The sequence below is a fragment of the Salvelinus namaycush genome, chromosome 3, assembly GCF_016432855.1.
Source record: "Salvelinus namaycush isolate Seneca chromosome 3, SaNama_1.0, whole genome shotgun sequence".
Classification (NCBI taxonomy): Eukaryota; Metazoa; Chordata; class Actinopteri; order Salmoniformes; family Salmonidae; genus Salvelinus; species Salvelinus namaycush.
In genome coordinates, this window is record NC_052309.1 from 14855946 (window position 1) to 14875536 (window position 19591).

The window sequence follows — 19591 nt, forward strand, 5'->3', positions numbered from 1 at the left end:
TGTATTATTCTATATTAAGCTAATTTTTCCATAATTATTCTGGTCAGGTTGGATATAAAATTATTTTATAAGAAAAAGACCAAATAGTATATAGAATGTAGTTTCTGCAATGCTGTTTTGATCAAACACCAGATGTTATTGCGGAAGATAAAAATATCCCTCTGCGAAAAGGTTATTTTCAGTAGCAGACATTGAAACTTATATGGTGCAAACATGACTCACTGGGACAAATACAAAACACGTACCACTTTCTCTTGATGGGAAACAGTGGGTGTTCTTTCGGCGCGTTATCTGCTATGTCTCCATCTAATGGCTATGATGCGACTGCACCGGGTTAAGCAAAACCATTACGTCACCATATTGTATAGAATGTTGAAATGTATTTAATTTAACTAGAAATCATAGACTTGCCGCTTATGGTAGACATTTGATTGGTTTTGTACTTAACAAAAAAAAATCTTGAACCTGATGCCATGAAGCACAGATGTGTTAGAAATGTTAGGGATTGTACCAATTGTACATTGAAAGATTTAATGCAAATGTTACGCTAGTGTGTATTACAATTGTCCTTATCCATCGATCAGTTGGCACTGTACATCGAGTCCATCAAGTTCAAATCGATTATAAAATGCAGCACAACAAAAACCAGACAGACAATACATGTCAAGGTCTGTCAAAGGCCTTTAAACTATACTGCCCCCAGAAAGTGAAGAAAGCAGGCTAAAAATGAACATCACCCACTACTAACTCCTATTAACCAGAACTGCCAATAGTTAAGCAGTATAATAATAGGCATTTATATAATTACCAGTGTCAGGGAATTAATAGAAAAATAGAAGTACATTTTAGTTGCTTAAAAAAAATAAAACAATTGTAGTTGGTATGGTTTGTAACAAGGCAGTAGAATTACTGGAGTTTATACATATTTATTAGTACTAAAAGAAATTGTTAAGACAATAGCTAAATAGTTCATACATTGTTTGCATGTGAGCTTGTGCAAAAATGTATCATGTAAATCACAAAGTATATGCATTGCTTACACCAAACTTAAAGCCGACATCCTCAATTGTCTTGAACCTATTTTAAAAGCCTTGTGTGCTCTGTAAAACTCATGCAAGGCCTCTAACAGACACAGTCAAGTAAATTTGGCTGCTTTACACTAGCAGCCCATTTCTGATCTTTTGCCCACTGATCTTTTACCCAATTATGGGCAAGAGATCTGATCTGATTGGTCAAACGGTTAATTAGTGGCAAAATATCCAAAGTGGGCTGCCTGTGTAAACTCAGCCTTCGAGGGTTAGCAGCAAAGATGTTTTTGTTTTCAGACAATATGAAAGACAAATTTAAAAATCATTCTTTAAAGAAAATCCCTAGCAGATGTCTTAGTCCTACTGTAGAAATCTACAGAGGATGTCAAAAGGCAGCAACAAAATTCACATTGTGGTAAGTGGCACTACTAGTCCAATTAAACAACTATCCACACAGTCCCACAATTTTGAAAAAATAAAAAATAAAAACAGACTCTTCGATTGAGTGGGAAAAGTGCTATGATTTTTTTTAAACCATGGGGGTAAAACAGACATGGGATGCCTGCTTGAAGGCCTCAATGCAGGACTCTCAGAGCCAGGGGATGCGGAGCCAAGGTCTAGTCTCTGCTGCGGGGGGTATGTGGGGGTGGGGCTCCTTCCACAGGGGCAGAGCTGGGCACAGTCCGCAGCTGTCCTTCGTGCATGCGCTCGTTGATGCGCAGTTGGCAGCCGTCTTGCAGCATGCGCATCACAATGTGGGCAATATTGCGTGAGTCATCCAGGCCAGAGTGAGGGCGGCCCTCGTATTTTAGTCCCAGCTTCTCAAGCATGCTACTCAGCTTGGTCTGGGTGCGAGGGACCTGTGGAAAAGGGAAGATTCTATTCTACTCAACATAGTGTATCTAAGGAATGTCTTACATGCTTCTACATTTAGAGAGATTTCAGCTAATTGCATATCATACAAAAAAACAAACCTTATAGAAGTTCCCGTATAATTTTTTGATGTTGATCCACTTCTTTGCAAACTGTGGATATCTGAGACGATTTAAACGGCACTGGGTGTTCATGAACTTGCTCATGTCCCAAGATCTGTGGAAATAACAAAAGCATATAGTTGTATACTAATGAGAACACTTAATATCTTGCTAGCGTTATCATTAATACACCAAAGCAGTGTTAGTACCCTCTGCCCACACTGACATACCCGTCTGTAAGAAGAGTGTATTTGTATTTTGTGCCAAGCTCTTTCTCCTGAAGCCAAAGCACAACCCGCTCAAGGACATCAGGGAACGTGTCTGCGTCATCAACCATTTTCTGGCCAAAAAAAAGCAGTTACAAACTCTTTTATCAACATTACATTGTGTGAAGTATTTTGAATCATACTATTCAAGTCCTTCAAAATAGTTCAGTCAACGTCTATGCCCCGTGTCTCACCTGTGTTATTCCTGTCAACTTTACACAGAACTCTGACAGCTGTGTGTTGACTTCTGGTCTGACATATTCCTGAAAGGTGTCTTCCTACAAGTAAAACCAGTGTCAATCATGATACCAAAACATTTGTGTATTATTTGCGTCAACAACTAATGTTAAATCAAAAGTCTATACAGCTATGACCTGTATGATCGTACACACAAGCCTAACAATGCATTGCTTCTAACAATGTCCCCTCCATTCCCACTCACAATCTCTAAAGTGTGCGTGTTGAGCAGGACCATTGGGAACTCAATGATTTCATGAGTAAAGTCAGCGGGGTTGTCCTGTTCACACGTTGCTTCAAAGTCCACCACGCAGACGTAGTCGTAGTAGGTATCCGTGGCTTCACCCGCTGTCACAGACTGCGTCATCGACAGCTTCTGTTTCTTGTAGTAGTTCTTCAACCGCTTCTTCATCACATCCTTCACACCCCTACACACACACACACAAATTGGGATCATTTAACATTCAGTGGAATGGACCTTCTTCAGTGGCATGTCTAGCAGCCCTGGGATTTCCTAACACAGAGATCCTGGGGCATATTCATGAAGCTGGTTCTGTTGCAAAACATTTCTTAAAAACAGGAGCAAACGGAATGGGGAGGGACCAACCTGAATTTGTCAAATAAAAAAATCTCGATTTAGTTTGGAATAATGATTACACCCCCGATCTCCAATGGATTATGATTGTAGCCATCTCCTGCTGAAACACTACACTAGTTACAGGATTGTAACGTGGTATGTGATTACATACAGCACAATTCCTTAGCAACTGAAACAAGTGTTCCTACATACCTTGTGTCAAGCTTCAATTCTGCCAGTTTGGCCCGAAGCTCATCCTTGTTCATGCGGTTGATATGTCCATTTGCAAGAGCAATCTCTTTGTAAACAGGATCACTGAAGTCGCCGTGAGTAGGAGATGCTTGAGGGACGGGTTCACCGATGTTACTACAAACTCTGACTCTGCTGCAAGACTTTGACATATAGGAAGGAATGTACCGTCAATGTTAGTCACATACTGTAGCTTCCTAGCTAGTTTAACATATCCCTGGATTCTATTTCTACTCCAATCTTGCAAGCTAGCTAGCAGTAGCTACTAACCTTGTCATCTTCCTCCGGTTTAGAGGACAATTTCACATTGCCACCCCTGTCTTGAACATTCTCCTTGTATTCCTCCATTTTTCAACCAATTTGGGGGGAGGTTAGCTTGCTAGTTGCTAGCTAACTGGTAGGGTGTATCTTGACTGTGCTGACTCTTGACTGTGTTGTTTCCGCGCTTTCTTCCCGCGTCAGTGCTCTACTACGCGCATTAAATTATTATTATTTTTTTTTAATATCCGAAGTGTATCGCTGATCAACGTTACATGATAATAGAAAACCACTGTTTTTATTCATAGTTTTCCAATCTTGTTCTGACAAGACACGTTGTCGGAATAATTTGGTTAAGTAATAGTGTGTGAAAAATAAACAAACATTCCGGTGTGGTGATAATCATGATTTGTCGACGGCACAGATGGTTTGTGTACATAACAGGTTAGGATAATTAACGTGGCAGGTTAGGAAAAGGGGTAGGCTAATATTACAGTTGTCAACAACTTGTCCCCGACGCGACCAGTAGATGGCGCTGTAGGCCTACTCCATCTAGCCAGACGGGTAGAACAAGAGGTGGTGCTGAATCCAGACCCCTCCTCTCTATAGGAAACATACGGACAGGAACACCTTCCTTAGAGGTGACAGTTTTCCTCCACGTCTACTTATTAAAAGTCTCCCTGTAAATCAATTCAGCCGCACCAGAAGAGTATGCAGCTCTGATGCTTCTTACCAGAAACAGACCATGTACCTCACACAAAGGTTTAAGGAAAGGGGGTACAAAGACAATTGGGCAAAACATACCAATTATCGTTTTGAAGGGCTAACACAGTTGGAACGCCTTCTTCCAAAAGTTAAAGAAAACGCAGAACATGTCCCCCACTCTTCACCCAATACTCACCATTGGGGAAGGCATTTAAAGACATTATCAGGAAGCACTGATACATTATTGATAGTGACCCACAATTGAAACCCATCTTTAAATATCACTCAAGTATGGTCTTTAAAAGACACCCGAAACGTGAAAGAAATTGTGGTCAAATTTGATTATCCATCAGAGAAAAGGGAAACTTCTTGGACAAGGTTCTGGAGGGTAATTACAAATGTGGCCAATGAGCTCAATGCAGTTTCAAGTACAAATTTGACTAATTTACCCACCCCTGCACAGGACGAAGATGTAAGATCAAAAGCCTGATTACCTGCATGTCAAACAATGTTTACATATTGAAATGTCCTTGCGGTCTGTCTTACATAGGGAAGACCCGTAGAAGCCTTAAGACCCGAATCAGTGAGCACCGCAGCAATATACCGACTTGTGAGACAAAACATCAGGTTGCTGTTCCTTTTGTACAAGCAGGACATCCTATTAGTTCTTTGAGATACATTGGAATAGAAATGGTCAAGATGTCACACAGGGGAGGGGACATTGAGAGGAAACTTCTTCAATGGGAATCTTTCTGGATCCACAGGCTCAACACACTGTCGCCACTTGGTCTTAACGAGTTCGACTTAAAACTGTTTTTAGATTCAAAATGTCCAAATGATTTCGTTTTTTTTTTTATCCTAATTGAATATTGTGTGTATATACACAGCACCAGTAAAAAGTTGACACACCTACTCATTCAAGGTGTTTTTCTTTATTTTTACTATTTTCTACATTGTAGAATAATAGTGAAGACATCAAAACTATGAAATAATGCATATGGAATCATGTAGTACCCATAAGTGTTAAACAAATCAAAATATATTTTATATTTAAGATTCTTCAAAGTAGCCACCCTTTGCTTTGATGATAGCTTTGCACACTCTTGGCATCAGGAAGTGATGTCACTGAGTACTGCCCCAATACTATTCATGATTAACCACTCATGGTGTGATCGTGATAACATACAGAAACTCGACCTAGAATACCTCACAATCAAATGCCGACCGTATTACCTCCCAAGAGAATTCTCTTTGGTTATAGTCACAGCCGTGTATATTCCCCCTCAAGCCGATACCACAATGGCCCTCCAAGAACTTCACTGGACTTTATGCAAACTGGAAACCACATATTCTGAGGCCGCATTTCTTGTAGCTAGGGATTTAGACATAGCAAATTTGAGGAAAACGCTACCGAAGTTCTATCAACACATTGACTGTCGTACTCGCGCTGCTAAAACACTTGACCACTACTACTCCAACTTCCGGGATGCCTACAAGGCCCTCCCCCGTCCTCCCTTCGGCAAATCTGATCACGACTCCATTTTGCTCCTCCCTTCCTATAGGCAGAAACTCAAACAGGAAGTACCCGTGCTAAGGACTATTCAACGCTGGTCTGACCAATCGGAATCCACACTTCAAGATTGTTTTGATCACACAGACCTGGATATGTTCCGGGTTGCCTCTGAGAATAACATCGACGAATACATGGATACGGTGACTGAGTTCATCAGGAAGTGTATAGGAGATGTTGTACCCACTGTGACTATTAAAACCTACCCTAACCAGAAACCGTGGATAGATGGCAGCATTGGCGCAAAACTGAAAGCGCGAACCACCGCATTTAACCATGGAAAGGTGACTGGGAATATGGCCGAATACAAACAGTGTATTTATTCCCTCTGTAAGGCAATCAAACAGGCACAACGTCAGTACAGAGACAAAGTGGAGTCGCAAGTCAACGGCTCAGACACAAGACATATGTGGCAGGGTCTACAGACAATCACGGACTACAAAGGGAAAACCAGCCACGGACACCGACGTCTTGCTTCCGGACAAGCTAAACACCTTCTTCGCCCGCTTTGAGGATAACACAGTGCCAACGACACGGCCCGCTACCAAGGACCGTGGGCTCTCCTTCTCCGTGGCCGACTTGAGTAAGACATTTAAGCGTGTTAAACCTCACAAAGCTGCCAGCCCAGACGGCATCCCTAGCCGCATCCTCAGAGCATGCACAGACCAGCTGGCTGGAGTGTTCACGGACATATTCAATCTCTCCCTATCCTAGTCTGCTGTTCCCACTTGCTTCAAGATGCCCACCATTGTTCCTGTACCCAAGAAAGCAAAGGTGACTGAACTAAATGACTATCGCCCCGTAGCACTCACTTCTGTCATCATGAAGTGCTTTGAGAGGCTAGTTAAGGATTATTTCACCTCTACCTTACACGCTAGACCCACTTCAATTTGCTTACCGCCTCAATAGATCCACAGACGATGCAATCACCATCACACTGCACACTGCCCTATTCCATCTGGACAAGAGGAATACCTATGTAAGAATGCTGTTCACTGACTATAGCTCAGCATTCAACACCATAGTACCCTCCAAGCTCATCATTAAGCTCTGGGCCCTGGGTCTGAACCCCGCCCTGTGCAACTGGCTCCAGGACTTCCTGACGGGCCGCCCCCCAGGTGGTGAAGGTAGGAAACACCTCCACTTCGCTGATCCTCAACACAGGGGCCCCACAAGGGTGCGTGCTCAGCCCCCTCCTGAACTCCCTGTTCACCCATGACTGCGTGGCCACGCACACCTCCAACTCAATCAATGAGTTGAATAACTTCACATAATTGTAAGGGAGGGTTTGACATACATACATTAGTCTAAATATAATATTTCTGGATTAGAATTAGGCTAAAGGTAAGGCGTCCTTATGTCCTACATATGTCCAAGCAGCTGGCCGTAAGGTGTTCAAGCTGAGTTTGTGATGTCTATGCAATGTATCTGTATGAGTTTCATGTCAGGTCATGCTGCCAAGGGAAATGCACACTCTCAATGTGGAATTTTGTATTTTCTTAAAAATTAAAATTACCTAAATCACATGTGTCTTGCTCAGCTGTGATATGAGAGTGATATGCCTTCGAGAAACACACACAAAAGTAGGTAGTCATTACTGCCCAGAATCCCACCAGTCTAGTCTCACAGTAGTTGAGCAACATAACTGAGGATGATGTTTGTGATGTTGACTCAACTTCATGTCAGATCATGCCAAGGGAAATTCACACAAATTGTAGAGCCCTTTTCCTTAGTAAAGTTTGTCATCACTTAAAGGCGCTGAATGGTCAATCTGACATCTGCATTTGCCGTTCAGCATTTACGGTGATATGGCCTCTGCAGAAGTCAGGGCATTCATACTTATTGCGCTTTGCGAAGCAGCGCAGAGCTGTTGTCAAGATGGTAGGTCTACATGGGATCAGACACCGCAGCCTTCCAGTGGCAATAATGCTTACGTTTGTTATGTAAATTTGTTTAAAAGTCATTCAGATGTCATGGAAAATGTGTATAAACCCTTAATAGTGAATAACCAGGTCTCTATAGCATAATGTAATTTGTGAATTTCTGTGAACATAGTCTAATGGACCGACTTGGAAATAGATAGCTCCTGCACTTCTTTCATCCCAAGTCAAGCACTGCTTAAAAATACCATTTATAAAGGCAGCATATTGCTCTTTGTGATCAAGACAGATCAGACTATTCTCCTCCTCACTTAGTTCACCTTTAGTGAAATTGTTTTAGGTGTATTTGACATAGCCTAGCAGTGAACTCTTCAGCAAACAGTCATCTGTTAATGGGGCAATCTCAAATCAAATCAAATTGTATTTGTCACATGCCGAATACAACAGGTGTAGACCTTACTGTGAAATGCTTACTTACAAGCCCTTAACCAACAATGCAGTTAAGAACATTTAGTTGAGAAAATATTTACTAAATGAAGTTAAAACAAAAAGTAAACTCAAAATAACAATATATATATATTTTTTTTTTTCCACCTTTATTTAACCAGGTAGGCAAGTTGAGAACAAGTTCTCATTTACAATTGCGACCTGGCCAAGATAAAGCAAAGCAGATAGACACATACAACAACACAGAGTTACACATGGAGTAAAACAAACATACAGTCAATAATACAGTAGAAAAATAAATCTATATACAATGTGAGCAAATGAGGTGAGATAAGGGAGGTAAAGGCAAAAAAAAGGCCATGGTGGTGAGGTAAATACAATATAGCAAGTAAAACACTGGAATGGTAGATTTGCAGTGGAAGAATGTGCAAAGTAGAAATAGAAATAATGGGGTGCAAAGGAGCAAAATAAATAAATAAATACAGTAGGGGAAGAGGTAGTTGTTTGGGCTAAATTATAGATGGGCTATGTACAGGTGCAGTAATCTATGAGCTGCTCTGACAGCTGGTGCTTAAAGCGAGTGAGGGAGATAAGTGTTTTCAGTTTCAGAGATTTTTGTAGTTCGTTCCAGTCATTGGCAGCAGAGAACTGGAAGGAGAGGCAGCCAAAGGAGGAATTGGCTTTGGGGGTGACCAGAGAGATATACCTGCTGGAGCGCGTGCTAATAATGAGGCTATATACAGGGGGTACCGGTACCGAGTCAATGTGCGGGGGTACAGGTTAGTCGAGGTAATTAGTCGAGCAGCAGTGCAAAAACAAAGTGGGGTGGGGGTGCAATGCAAATAGTCCGGGTGATTAATTCATTAATTGTTCAGCAGTCTCATGGCTTGGGGGTAGAAGATGTTAAGGAGCCTTTTGGACCTAGACTTGGAGATCCGGTAGCGCTTGCCGTGCAGCAGAGAGAACAGTCTATGACTTGGGTGACTTGAGTCTGCCAATTGTTTGAGCATTCCTCTGACACTGCCTAGTATATAGGTCCTGGATGGCAGGAAGCTTGGCTCCAGTGATGTACTGGCCTGTAGGCACTACTCTCTGTAGCGCTTTATGGTCGGATGCCAAGAAGCTGCCAAACCAAGCGGTGATGCAACCGGTCAGGATGCTCTCGATAGTGCAGCTGTAGACATTTTTGAGGATCTGGGGACCCATGCTAAATCTATTCAGTCTCCTGAGGGGGAAAAGGCATTGTCGTGTCCTCTTCACAACTGTCTTGGTGTGTTTGGACCATGATAGTTTGTTGGTGATGTGGACACCAAGGAACTTGAATCTCTCGATCCGCTCCACTACAGCCCCGTCGATGTGAACCGGGGCGTGTTCGGCGCTCCTTTTCCTGTAGTCCACTATAATCTCCTTTGTCTTGCTCACGTTGAGTGAGTTTGTTGTCCTGGCACCACACTACTAGGTCTCTGACCACCTCTGAGTTCTGCAGTTCCTACATCCATTTTTGGACTTATAAATGAATGATATATACCCATTGATTTTTGAAGAATATAACTTATAAATGCCTCATGAGCGTAGTTCAACTGTCAGAACCCTAAATAGAAGCTTGCTTTACTCCAATGTTTGTAAACAAAGTAAATGTAAACAAACTATATAGCCTCAAAACATGGTTAAAACTACAATTTTGATATTGTGGATGGTCAGACCTTGCATCCATAGCTTTATTTATTTAGTGGTTACATATTTTCAGCCTCATTCCTCAGATTTGACCAAAACAGTGGTGGGGAATAACTTTGTTATTCTTTCAACTTCTGATTGCTGCTTTAATGTATGGCTTGGTGCAAATTGGTGTCTGAGGGTCTTTCTGAATATAGGTCGGCTGGTAGACCTTTGTACAGGTTGCATGCATCAGTCACATCTATAGATATCTGTAAGCTACAGTATCGTGGTTCATAGTGACTAGGTCATCATTAATGATGAGTCAAACAAACCATTGGTTATTCTTTTAGCCCTGAGTGCCAGTGAGGGGTATCCTATGGAGCAGGTTTGAGGGGTTAGCGAGGCAACTTTAGTCAACAGTATTTGTGTGTATTATGGATCGTCATTAGTTGGGGTCAAGCAAAATTAAGGCAGTTATACAATTTTAAAAACATTACAATACATTCATAACATATTTCACAACACACTAAGTGTGTGCCCTCAGGCCCCTACCCGTCACACCCTGACCTTAGAGAGCCTTTTTTATGTCTCTTTTTGGTTTGGTCAGGGTGTGATTTGGGTGGGCATTCTATGTCCTTTATTTCTATGATTTTGTGTTTCTATGTTTTGGCCGGGTATGGTTCTCAATCAGGGACAGCTGTCTATCGTTGTCTCTGATTGGGAATCATACTTAGGCAGCCCCCTTTCCCACATGTGATTGTGGGTAGTTATCTTTGTTAGTGGCACTTAGCCCTGTAAGCTTCACGGTTGTTTCTTCGTTTGTTGCCGACATTTACTCAAATAAAAGAAAATGTACGCTGACCACGCTGAAGTTTGGTCCACTTCTTTCGACGGCCGTGACACTACCACATATCTACAACACAAAATCCATGTGTATGTTATCATGTGTCTATGCCTAAGTTTATGTTGCTTCACAGTCCCCACTGTTCCATAAGGTATATTTTTATGTTTTTTTGAAATCTGATTCTACTGCTTGCATCAGTTACCTGATGTGGAATAGAGTTCCATGTAGTCATGGCTCTATGAAGTACTGTGCGCCTCCCATAGTCTGTTCTGGACTTGGGGACTGTGAAGAGAACTGGCATGTCTTGCGGGGTATGCATGGGTGACTGAGTTGTGCGTTTGTCGTTTAAAAACAGACAGCTCGGTGCATTCAACATGTCAATACCTTTCACAAATACAAGTAGTGATGAAGTCAATCTCTCCTCCACTTTGAGCCAGGAGAGATTGACATGCATATTATTGTTTGCTCTCGGTGTACATCCAAGGGTCGTGCTGCCCTGTTCTGAGCCAATTGGAATTTTCCTAAGTCCCTCTTTGTGGCACCTGACGACATGACTGAACAGTAGTCCAGGTGCGATAAAACTAGAGCCTGTAGGACCTGCCTTGTTGATGGTGCTGTTAAGAAGGTAGAGCAACGCTTTATTAGGGACAGACTTCTCTCCATCTTAGCTACTGTTGTATCAAGTCCGAGTTCAACTCCGGATAACCGGTCATACGAAAGTGGCTTACTTTTTATACAGATACATTTCTATGCTAACGAATCCTAACTTGTTCCAGGGCAGGCTAACACAGCTAATTCCACTTACCCTGAATGAAATGACTCTGCCACAGTGCTTGACTTGAGATGAAAGAAGTGCAGGATCTTTTTCCAAGTCTGTCCATTAGACTATGTTCACCGAAATACACAAATGACATTATGCTAAAGACACCTGATTATTCCCTGTTAAGGGTTTATACACATTTTCCATGACTTTTAACCAAATGTTCATGACTATTATTACAGCCTACATGAAAAAGTAAGCATTGACACTGGAAGGCTGCTGTGTCTGATCCCATGTAGACCTACCATCTCCTGCCGTTGATCTTAACCCCCAATTTCAAACCGTTTACTGTCACGCACAGATTCACAGACTAGCGGCAAATAAACTTGAACAAAGCGGAATCAGGAAATGAATGCCCACTCTCCATTTTATTCAATGTAGAACCCGCCTTCATTCTGCTTTGATCAATCGATTTTGCCTCAGTGTGTGTATCTGGGCCGGCGATAGGCTACTTAGTTTCATAGAAGAGGTGGTACGCAATTCCTCCAAAATATTAAGTGCCGTTACGGCACTATGGACAGCACTTGCCCAAATCAAGCACTGCTCTGCCACAAGTTGAAGACCAATTAAACCAGATTCCCTCCCTCTTGATTTTTAAAATGTTTCACTAAAGTAGTGCACTGAGACTTTACAACAGCTGTATTAGCGGACCAATACAGCCTTCTGCAGCGGGTAGAAAATGTTTTACACACACACACATTTTAGAGCAGTTGTTTCTAAAAATGTGTATGTGGGAATAAAGTTTGTGACCTGGGAAAAGTCATGACCTGGGAATCACCAGGAACTTCACAATACGATATGATGATAATTAGGTGCGGATACGATATGTATTGTGAATCTCACAATTCTATATGTATTGCGATTAGATACCCCCACACCATCATACCTCCTCCTCCATGCTTCACAGTGGGAACCACACATGCGGCGATCATCCGTTCACCTACGGTACTCTGCGTCTCAAAGGCACAGCGGTTGGAACCAAAAAAAGGACAGATTTCCACCGGTATAATGTCCATTGCTCGTGTTTCTTGGCCCTGTTGGTCAATTTCTTCAACAAATAATCAGGTCTATATAATTATCAAACATACATTAGTAATGGAAAGGAAACACAGACTCTAAGTATTAAAATACTCCTTTTAGTAATACAATTTTAGGCAGAAGTTGATACAGAGTATTGTATAACAGTATATGATAGTTCTCCCTAAGTTCTGAAAAATGTCTAAGACATCCTGTAACTCATATAGCCTCCCCAATCCCCCATACGTAGCTTTCCCTAGCAACAACATTTTAATAAATCTAACCTCCCACTGACAGCAGGATGAGTTTGACCGAAACTTGACCTTTCATCACAAGTATAGAGCCATAACAATGTGAACGAGTGTAAGCATATTCTGATAGGTGGCTGGTTTCATCAGGTCTGTGGCAGCCTTGTGTTCTCGGAAAACCAGAGAACCACGGTGGGATCCAGACAGGAGGAATCTGAATGTAGACGCCTTCTGATAGTGTCTGAAGGTCACAACACTCAAAACAGGTTTTAACACACACAGAGGTCTCCTGAAGAGGAGACCTTACAGTTTATCATAACATCATTTATTAACCCTTTAAAAGGTATAAGGCCTTGGTTTAACCTTCTTCATTCCCCCTTTGAGGCCACCAGACCTCAACAAAAGTAAAGCAACTCAAGCATAGTAATTATAAGAATCATCCATAAAAGGTGTATTAGATTGCAAGCAATCCTCAGGAGATTAAGGATAAACAATAAGGTTCTGGGGGATGAGGAACATGAAGCATAAACATGCCTGGCATAGCCTTATGAAGTACACATTTGCCAGCTGCACAGAATGCACAAATGCAAATCAGCAGAACAAGCACGGGGGCCAATAATGGGACTAAAATGGAAAACAACTTAAAACCAACATTTCCTAGTTTATCTTTCAACCACCCAAACGGGAACCAGGAGTCTTCTCCTGTGGGGGTGTAGGTGTCAGCCAACTGTTAATTCTTTCAAAATCTCTTGTCATATTATCAGAGGAGTCAGGGAGAAGCATAACACATTCCGTGGCAGAAATAGAATTTAGGGCCCTGCAATATCCCCCCTCCTTAGCTAGGATATAGTCTAATGCCAAGCTATGCCTGGCTGTAACAGCTTTAAGATTCTGAACATCAGTGGAAAGGAGGGCAAAACCAGCAATAGTCAAATTCATATGGGCCTGCATGGAGTAGGTGATGTTGTTAATCCAATCACCTATGACAACTGATCCGAACAACTCACTCTGACGGTTTTTCAAAACGACTACAAACCACTAGGCGTGGCTCGTCTACTCAGATTTTGGACCATGTTTACCCATTGATTACTGGTTTTCAATTGGTTCTCCTGGATCTCTATTCATTTGAGCAGAGACTGCTGGTACAGAATAAGAAGCACCAAAAACATGTACCTTAAAGGTTTACCCCAAGTTTTATTTTTAACAATGTGACCATAGTGGTCATGTGTAATAACATCTGGGTCTGGATGTGCACTCTTATCTGTTATGATGGTTGGGACGTCTTCTGGCAGTGTGATAGGTGGTGCCATCCCTGGCGCTCCTGGACCTTCACTGCTCTTGGTGTTGCTGCGATGACCTGGTATGGGCCCATCCATCTGGGGTGGTTCCATTTTCTCTTGTGGAACTTCAGCTTGATCCATTCTCCAACATCAACAGGTAGGCTGTCTGGGTCACCCTGTTCTGGAACTTCCTGGGCCTTCCTGTATTGGGAATACAAAGACCTAACAGCATGGGTTAGTTCCTTCATATATTTGTTCAAATCATCATCCAGAGCAGTCAGGTCAGTCAGTTTTGGAGTCATTCGTCTGTGTCTGAACGTTCATTGGACGGCCAGTTAAGAGCTCATGTGGGCTAAGCCCTGTTCCGCGGTTTATACTATCGTGCATTTTCATCAAGACTAAGGGGAGACACTCTACCCATGACTTCCCTGTGGATTGGCATGCTTTGGCAAGCCCTTTATGGTTCGATTAGCCCTCTCAGTAATCCCGTTACAAACAAACCTCTGGTCTATCCCCAATTGGGCAGCCACCTGTGCAACCACATCTCCTTTGAGATGGGTGCCATTGTCTGCGGAGAGAACTTTCCTTACCAAAAGTTTTGCTACCGTTTTAGCATCACAGTGCACGGTTTGAAATGCTTCAACCCACCTGGTAAAGCAGCCAATTATTACCAGGCAGTATGTCTTTCTTTCATTTCGTTCAGCCATGTCTATGAAATCCATAGCTAAATGGGTGAACTGGCGGGCCGGCGCTGTAAATTTCCCTGGTTTCAGGGGGGTACCCTTACCAATGTAGTATTGCATGCATGTAGTACATTTATTTTGCAAATTTCAGGCAACACAGGAGACAAAAGGCAGAACTGGTTTTCCAGAGAGTGATTGCCTCCACAGGCCATCAGGGCCTCTGGAGCAGCCTCTAGACTCCCACAAAGGGTGATTAAGTGCATCCGCAGCCTGGTGTTGGTCCAGATCAGGGGAGGCAAGCAGAACAGCATGAGTATGGCAGCGGGAAGCAGCATTCTTAGCAGCAGCATCAGCAGCTGCATTATCCAAACTAACACTGTCAATGTTACCTGTGTGGGCAAGGACCTTAATAGCCAACTTGGCAGGAAGCAACATAGCTGCAAGCAAGGCTTCTATCTGTAAATGGTGTTTAATAGGGGTACCAGACGCATTAACAAAGTTCCTACCTTTCCAAAACCCCTATCCAAGACAGGCAAACACCAATGGCATATACAGAGTCAGAATAAATGTTAACCTTCAAACCACTACCTAATTTACATGCTTCAGTAAGTGCTAGAAGCTCAGCTTGTTGTGCTGAGCAATGTTCAGGCAAGGGCTGTTCAATCAACTTTGACCTATCCAGTGAGACAATATCAAACCCTGCATGTTTCCTACCAGTCTCCCTATCAATAAAGGCAGAGCCGTCAACAAAGAGAGTAACATCAGGGAGCTCAAGAGATTCATCATAAAGGTCAGGTCGGGCCTTTGAATCGCATTGGACTTGGTCAGGAAAATGTCTCTACTCAGTAGGCTAACAGGAGTGGCCGGAGAGTTCAGAAAGGGAGTCTTAATAGTATTACCTTCCCCCAGGCCAATTGTTGTATCTTCAGTCCAGTACAGCTTTTGAGATATCCCAGCAACTCCCATCGCCCTCACTGACTTAGATGTGAGTCCCAGGCCGAGGTGTTGGCCTGTAGATCCAATGCAGGAGGTGTGAGCTCCAGTGTCTATTAAAAATGGTACCTCTTGATCGTTGACCTTCATAGTAATGATTGGTTCTTTGGTACCATCCGGAAATATGTACTGGTGACACTGGAGAAGGGGGTCAGGGAATTCCTACTGTTGCTTATTCTGCGGTGGGAACCACGGCTGGTTTGTCACAGGAGGCTGTTGGGGCCATCCATATTGTCAACCATTCATTGGTTGAGTCTGAGAAAAGCAGGTTGTGGCTGTCCAGTGTAGACTGATCTTCCACCTTGGAAGTTCCCTCTGCCAGCGTTCCCTCTCCATTGACCTCTCCCTCTCTGCTGCCAGGGTAACTGCTGCTGTGGTTGGTGAGGCACATGTTTTGCATATGGCCTGCCACACCGCAATACCAGCACACTGGCGGTTGTCTCAGTGTTGGTAGGTATGGTTGTGGGTTCCCATATGGTTGAGGAGGGAACGGAGTAGCAGGTGCTTGGGTAAACTGTGGAGCAGGCAGTGGAGGAGGCTGCTGCTGCTCTAGGGCAGCTTTTGTTACAGCCACCATTAGATTGTTGGTATTTCCTGTGTCCAGTTGGGCTAGCTGGGCCTTCTTGAGCTGTGTCTCAAGGCCAGTCTTCCTTGCTTTTTCTTCAGTCTTCATCTTTTTCCAGGCTCTGCAGTGATGCGGGGCAATTGTTTCGCTGTGTCCAAGTCCCCAAAACTCCTTTTGCTGCATACTCTGTGAACCGGCAGCACACGCATGAGAGTCCTTCAGACTCGCCTTCTTCAATTTCAGCTCCACTTTCATGTTCTTTCAATTGTTCACGTTCTCTCTCTTTTCTTCCCACTGTCTTATGTATTGTTCACTTCTTGCTCTTTCTTCACTTTCCGCTCTCTCTCGTCTTATCTCCTATTCTCTTCCTTTGTTAAGTTACTTCCACTTATCCTTTTGTCTCGGTCTTCATCATCACAATGTCGTCTGATTTTGTCAACAGCTTTATCCATTTCTCTCTGCACCTTCTTTTCTTGAGCTGCCATGAGGTCCTTTGCCATGGTAACTCCAGGATAGAGAGGTGTTGATTGTGTCTTGGCATCATTCCATACATCTCCTAGTTCTTGATACATTCTACCTGGTGCCGGTGGTGGAGAAGAATTATCGCCTGGAGCTACTAGTTTGTTTGCGAGTAGTGGATAAATTCCTTTAAACCTATCTCTGCAGTAGGGAGGGTGTGGTGGAGCGCTGCATTCTAGAGGAAACTTCTGTCTTGACGGAGGCAGGGTCTTTCATCTTTGTCAATTCCTTTTTCAAACAGGTAGCTTTCTGTTGAGTCCAGAATAGGTTACTGATAAAATAATTTAAATGTTGAAAGATAATGCTTAAATAATTCCACTCTGAAACCTTATAATTGTATGAAATTGATTAGAATCATAAAATTATAATCTAATGATGTGTGTAGTTTTAGTCAGAATTAGGTTAAACAATGTATCTGTATAGTGGAAAAACACAGACTGTCTGAGCAAGGCGTAGCTCAGGATTTGAACTTGTATGTGAGGGCCGAAGAAAGATACCGAGAACAGTTGAACTGTGTTTGGACCGACCTGGCTAGGTCTCTGAGGAATTTATGAGGGCATAGGGAGTACTTCTCAAGGTTTCCCTAATCTCGGGGGAATGTAACTGTCGGCTGGGTAGTGATACAGTGGTGAGAACTATGGAGAAGGATAAAACTCACCTACTGTTTGTGTGGAAGTATGTGCGTAGGATACCTACTGTTTGTGTGGAAGTATGTGCGCAGCTATAAAATGGATGTCTTTGTATAATGGACTTCAGAACATTCTCGTGAATAAACACGTTGATTTTTGTAAGCTGGGACTCGTCTGCTTCATTCAACCAGAATCTTACAAACTCTGGGTTGCAGACTGAGTAGATTAATTGAAGTTTATGAACATTGATAACAAAATTCTCATAACAGTTACCCTCAGTTTTTAACATCGACCAAGCAGTCACAGAAAACAGGGTGGATTTTTTAAATGTTCCTCTTTCCCTTGGTCTTATTTTCCTGCCTTCTTTTCACGATGTCCTGCACATGTTGATATTTGGTTTTATTAAATGACCCATCTGTAGGTCATCTATATTCAGTGGCGTCTTTAAAGCTGAAAGCTGAGGTTAAGTATTTTTTTATAGTGGGGTATTTCCCAATTAAAAACTGTAGAGGGGTGGCAGGTTTCATTGCGAGCGGCCCCTCAGACAACTCTGAGCTCCCGTCTGCCATATAAACAAAAATGTTCTTATTTTTGAATTAGGCTCTGCGTTTAATGTGAATATAGATAAATGAATGCAAAATAACCCTATATGTGTATAATCTGTCCCTTAACTCGCATAAATTCATTTAAAGCAGGGTGATAAGTGACAACTGAATACCATGTAATGTATGGGTGGTGTAAAATAATCATTCTCTATAATCATCCTCTTTTAAAAATGAACCTTTCCAGAAATAAGTCTCTCACTGTTGCCGCCTGCTATCGACCCCCCTCCGTTCCCAGCTGTGCCCTGGACACCATTTGTGAATTGATCGCCCCCCATCTAACTTCAGAGTTAGTTCTGTTAGGTGACCTAAACTGGGATATGCTTAACACCCCGGCAGTCCTACAATCTAAGCTAGATGCCCTCAATCTCACACAAATCATCAAGGAACCCACCAGGTACAACCCTAAATCCGTAAACATGGGCACTCTCATAGACATTATCCTGACCAACTTGCCCTCCAAATACACCTCCGCTGTTTTCAATCAGGATCTCAGCGATCACTGCCTCATTGCCTGTATCCGCTATGGGTCGAAACGACCACCCCTCATCACTGTCAAACGCTCCCTAAAACACTTCTGCGAACAGGCCTTTCTAATCGACCTGGCCCGGGTATCCTGGAAGGATATCGACCTCATCCCATCGGAGGATGCCTGGTCATTCTTTAAAAGTAATTTCCTCACCATCTTAGATAAGCATGCCCCGTTCAAAAAATGCAGAACTAAGAACAGATATAGCCCTTGGTTCACTCCAGACCTGACTGCCATTGACCAGCACAAAAACATCCTGTGGCGGACTGCAATAGCATCGAATAGTCACCACGATATGCAACTGTTCAGTGAAGTCAGGAACCAATACACGCAGTCAGTCAGGAAAGCAAAGGCTAGCTTTTTCAAGCAGAAATTTGCATCCTGTAGCTCTAACTCCAAAAAGTTTTGGGACACTGTAAAGTCCATGGAGAACAAGAGCACCTCCTCCCAGCTGCCCACTGCACTGAGGCTAGGTAACACGGTCACCACTGATAAATCCATGATAATCGAAAATTTCAATAAGCATTTCTCAACGGCTGGCCATGCCTTCCTCCTGGCTACTCCAACCCCGGCCAACAGCTCCGCCTCCCCCGCAGCTCCTCGTCCAAGCCTCCCCAGCTTCTCCTTCACCTAAATCCAGACAGCAGATGTTCTGAAAGAGCTGCAAAACCTGGACCCGTACAAATCAGCTGGGCTAGACAATCTGGACCCTCTCTTTCTAAAACTATCCGCCGCCATTGTTGCAACCCCTATTACCAGCCTGTTCAACCGCTCTTTCGTATCGTCCAAGATCCCTAAAGATTGGAAAGCTGCCGCGGTCATCCCCCTCTTCAAAGGGGGTGACACCCTAGACCCAAACTGTTACAGACCTATATCCATCCTGCCCTGCCTATCTAAAGTCTTCAAAAGCCAAGTTAATAGACCATTTCGAATCCCACCCTACCTTCTCCGCTGTGCAATCCGGCTTCCGAGCTGGTCACGGGTGCACCTCAGCCACGCTCAAGGTACTAAACGA

The 19591-nt window shown here is 43.0% G+C and overlaps 1 protein-coding gene across 1 annotated transcript; it reads right to left on the bottom strand.

Moving 5' to 3' along the window:
* Positions 1–365: 365 nt before the first annotated feature.
* Positions 366–3771, bottom strand: LOC120044995 (3'-5' exoribonuclease 1-like). Its single transcript, XM_038989797.1, has 7 exons — positions 3602–3771; positions 3296–3474; positions 2711–2933; positions 2463–2546; positions 2233–2342; positions 2003–2117; positions 366–1888 (listed from the first exon to the last, which is right to left on the bottom strand). The coding sequence occupies exons 1-7, from the start codon at positions 3677–3679 to the stop codon at positions 1646–1648; spliced, it is 1032 nt and encodes a 343-aa protein (XP_038845725.1). The 5' UTR covers positions 3680–3771; the 3' UTR covers positions 366–1645.
* Between the last annotated feature and the right edge of the window lie 15820 nt (positions 3772–19591).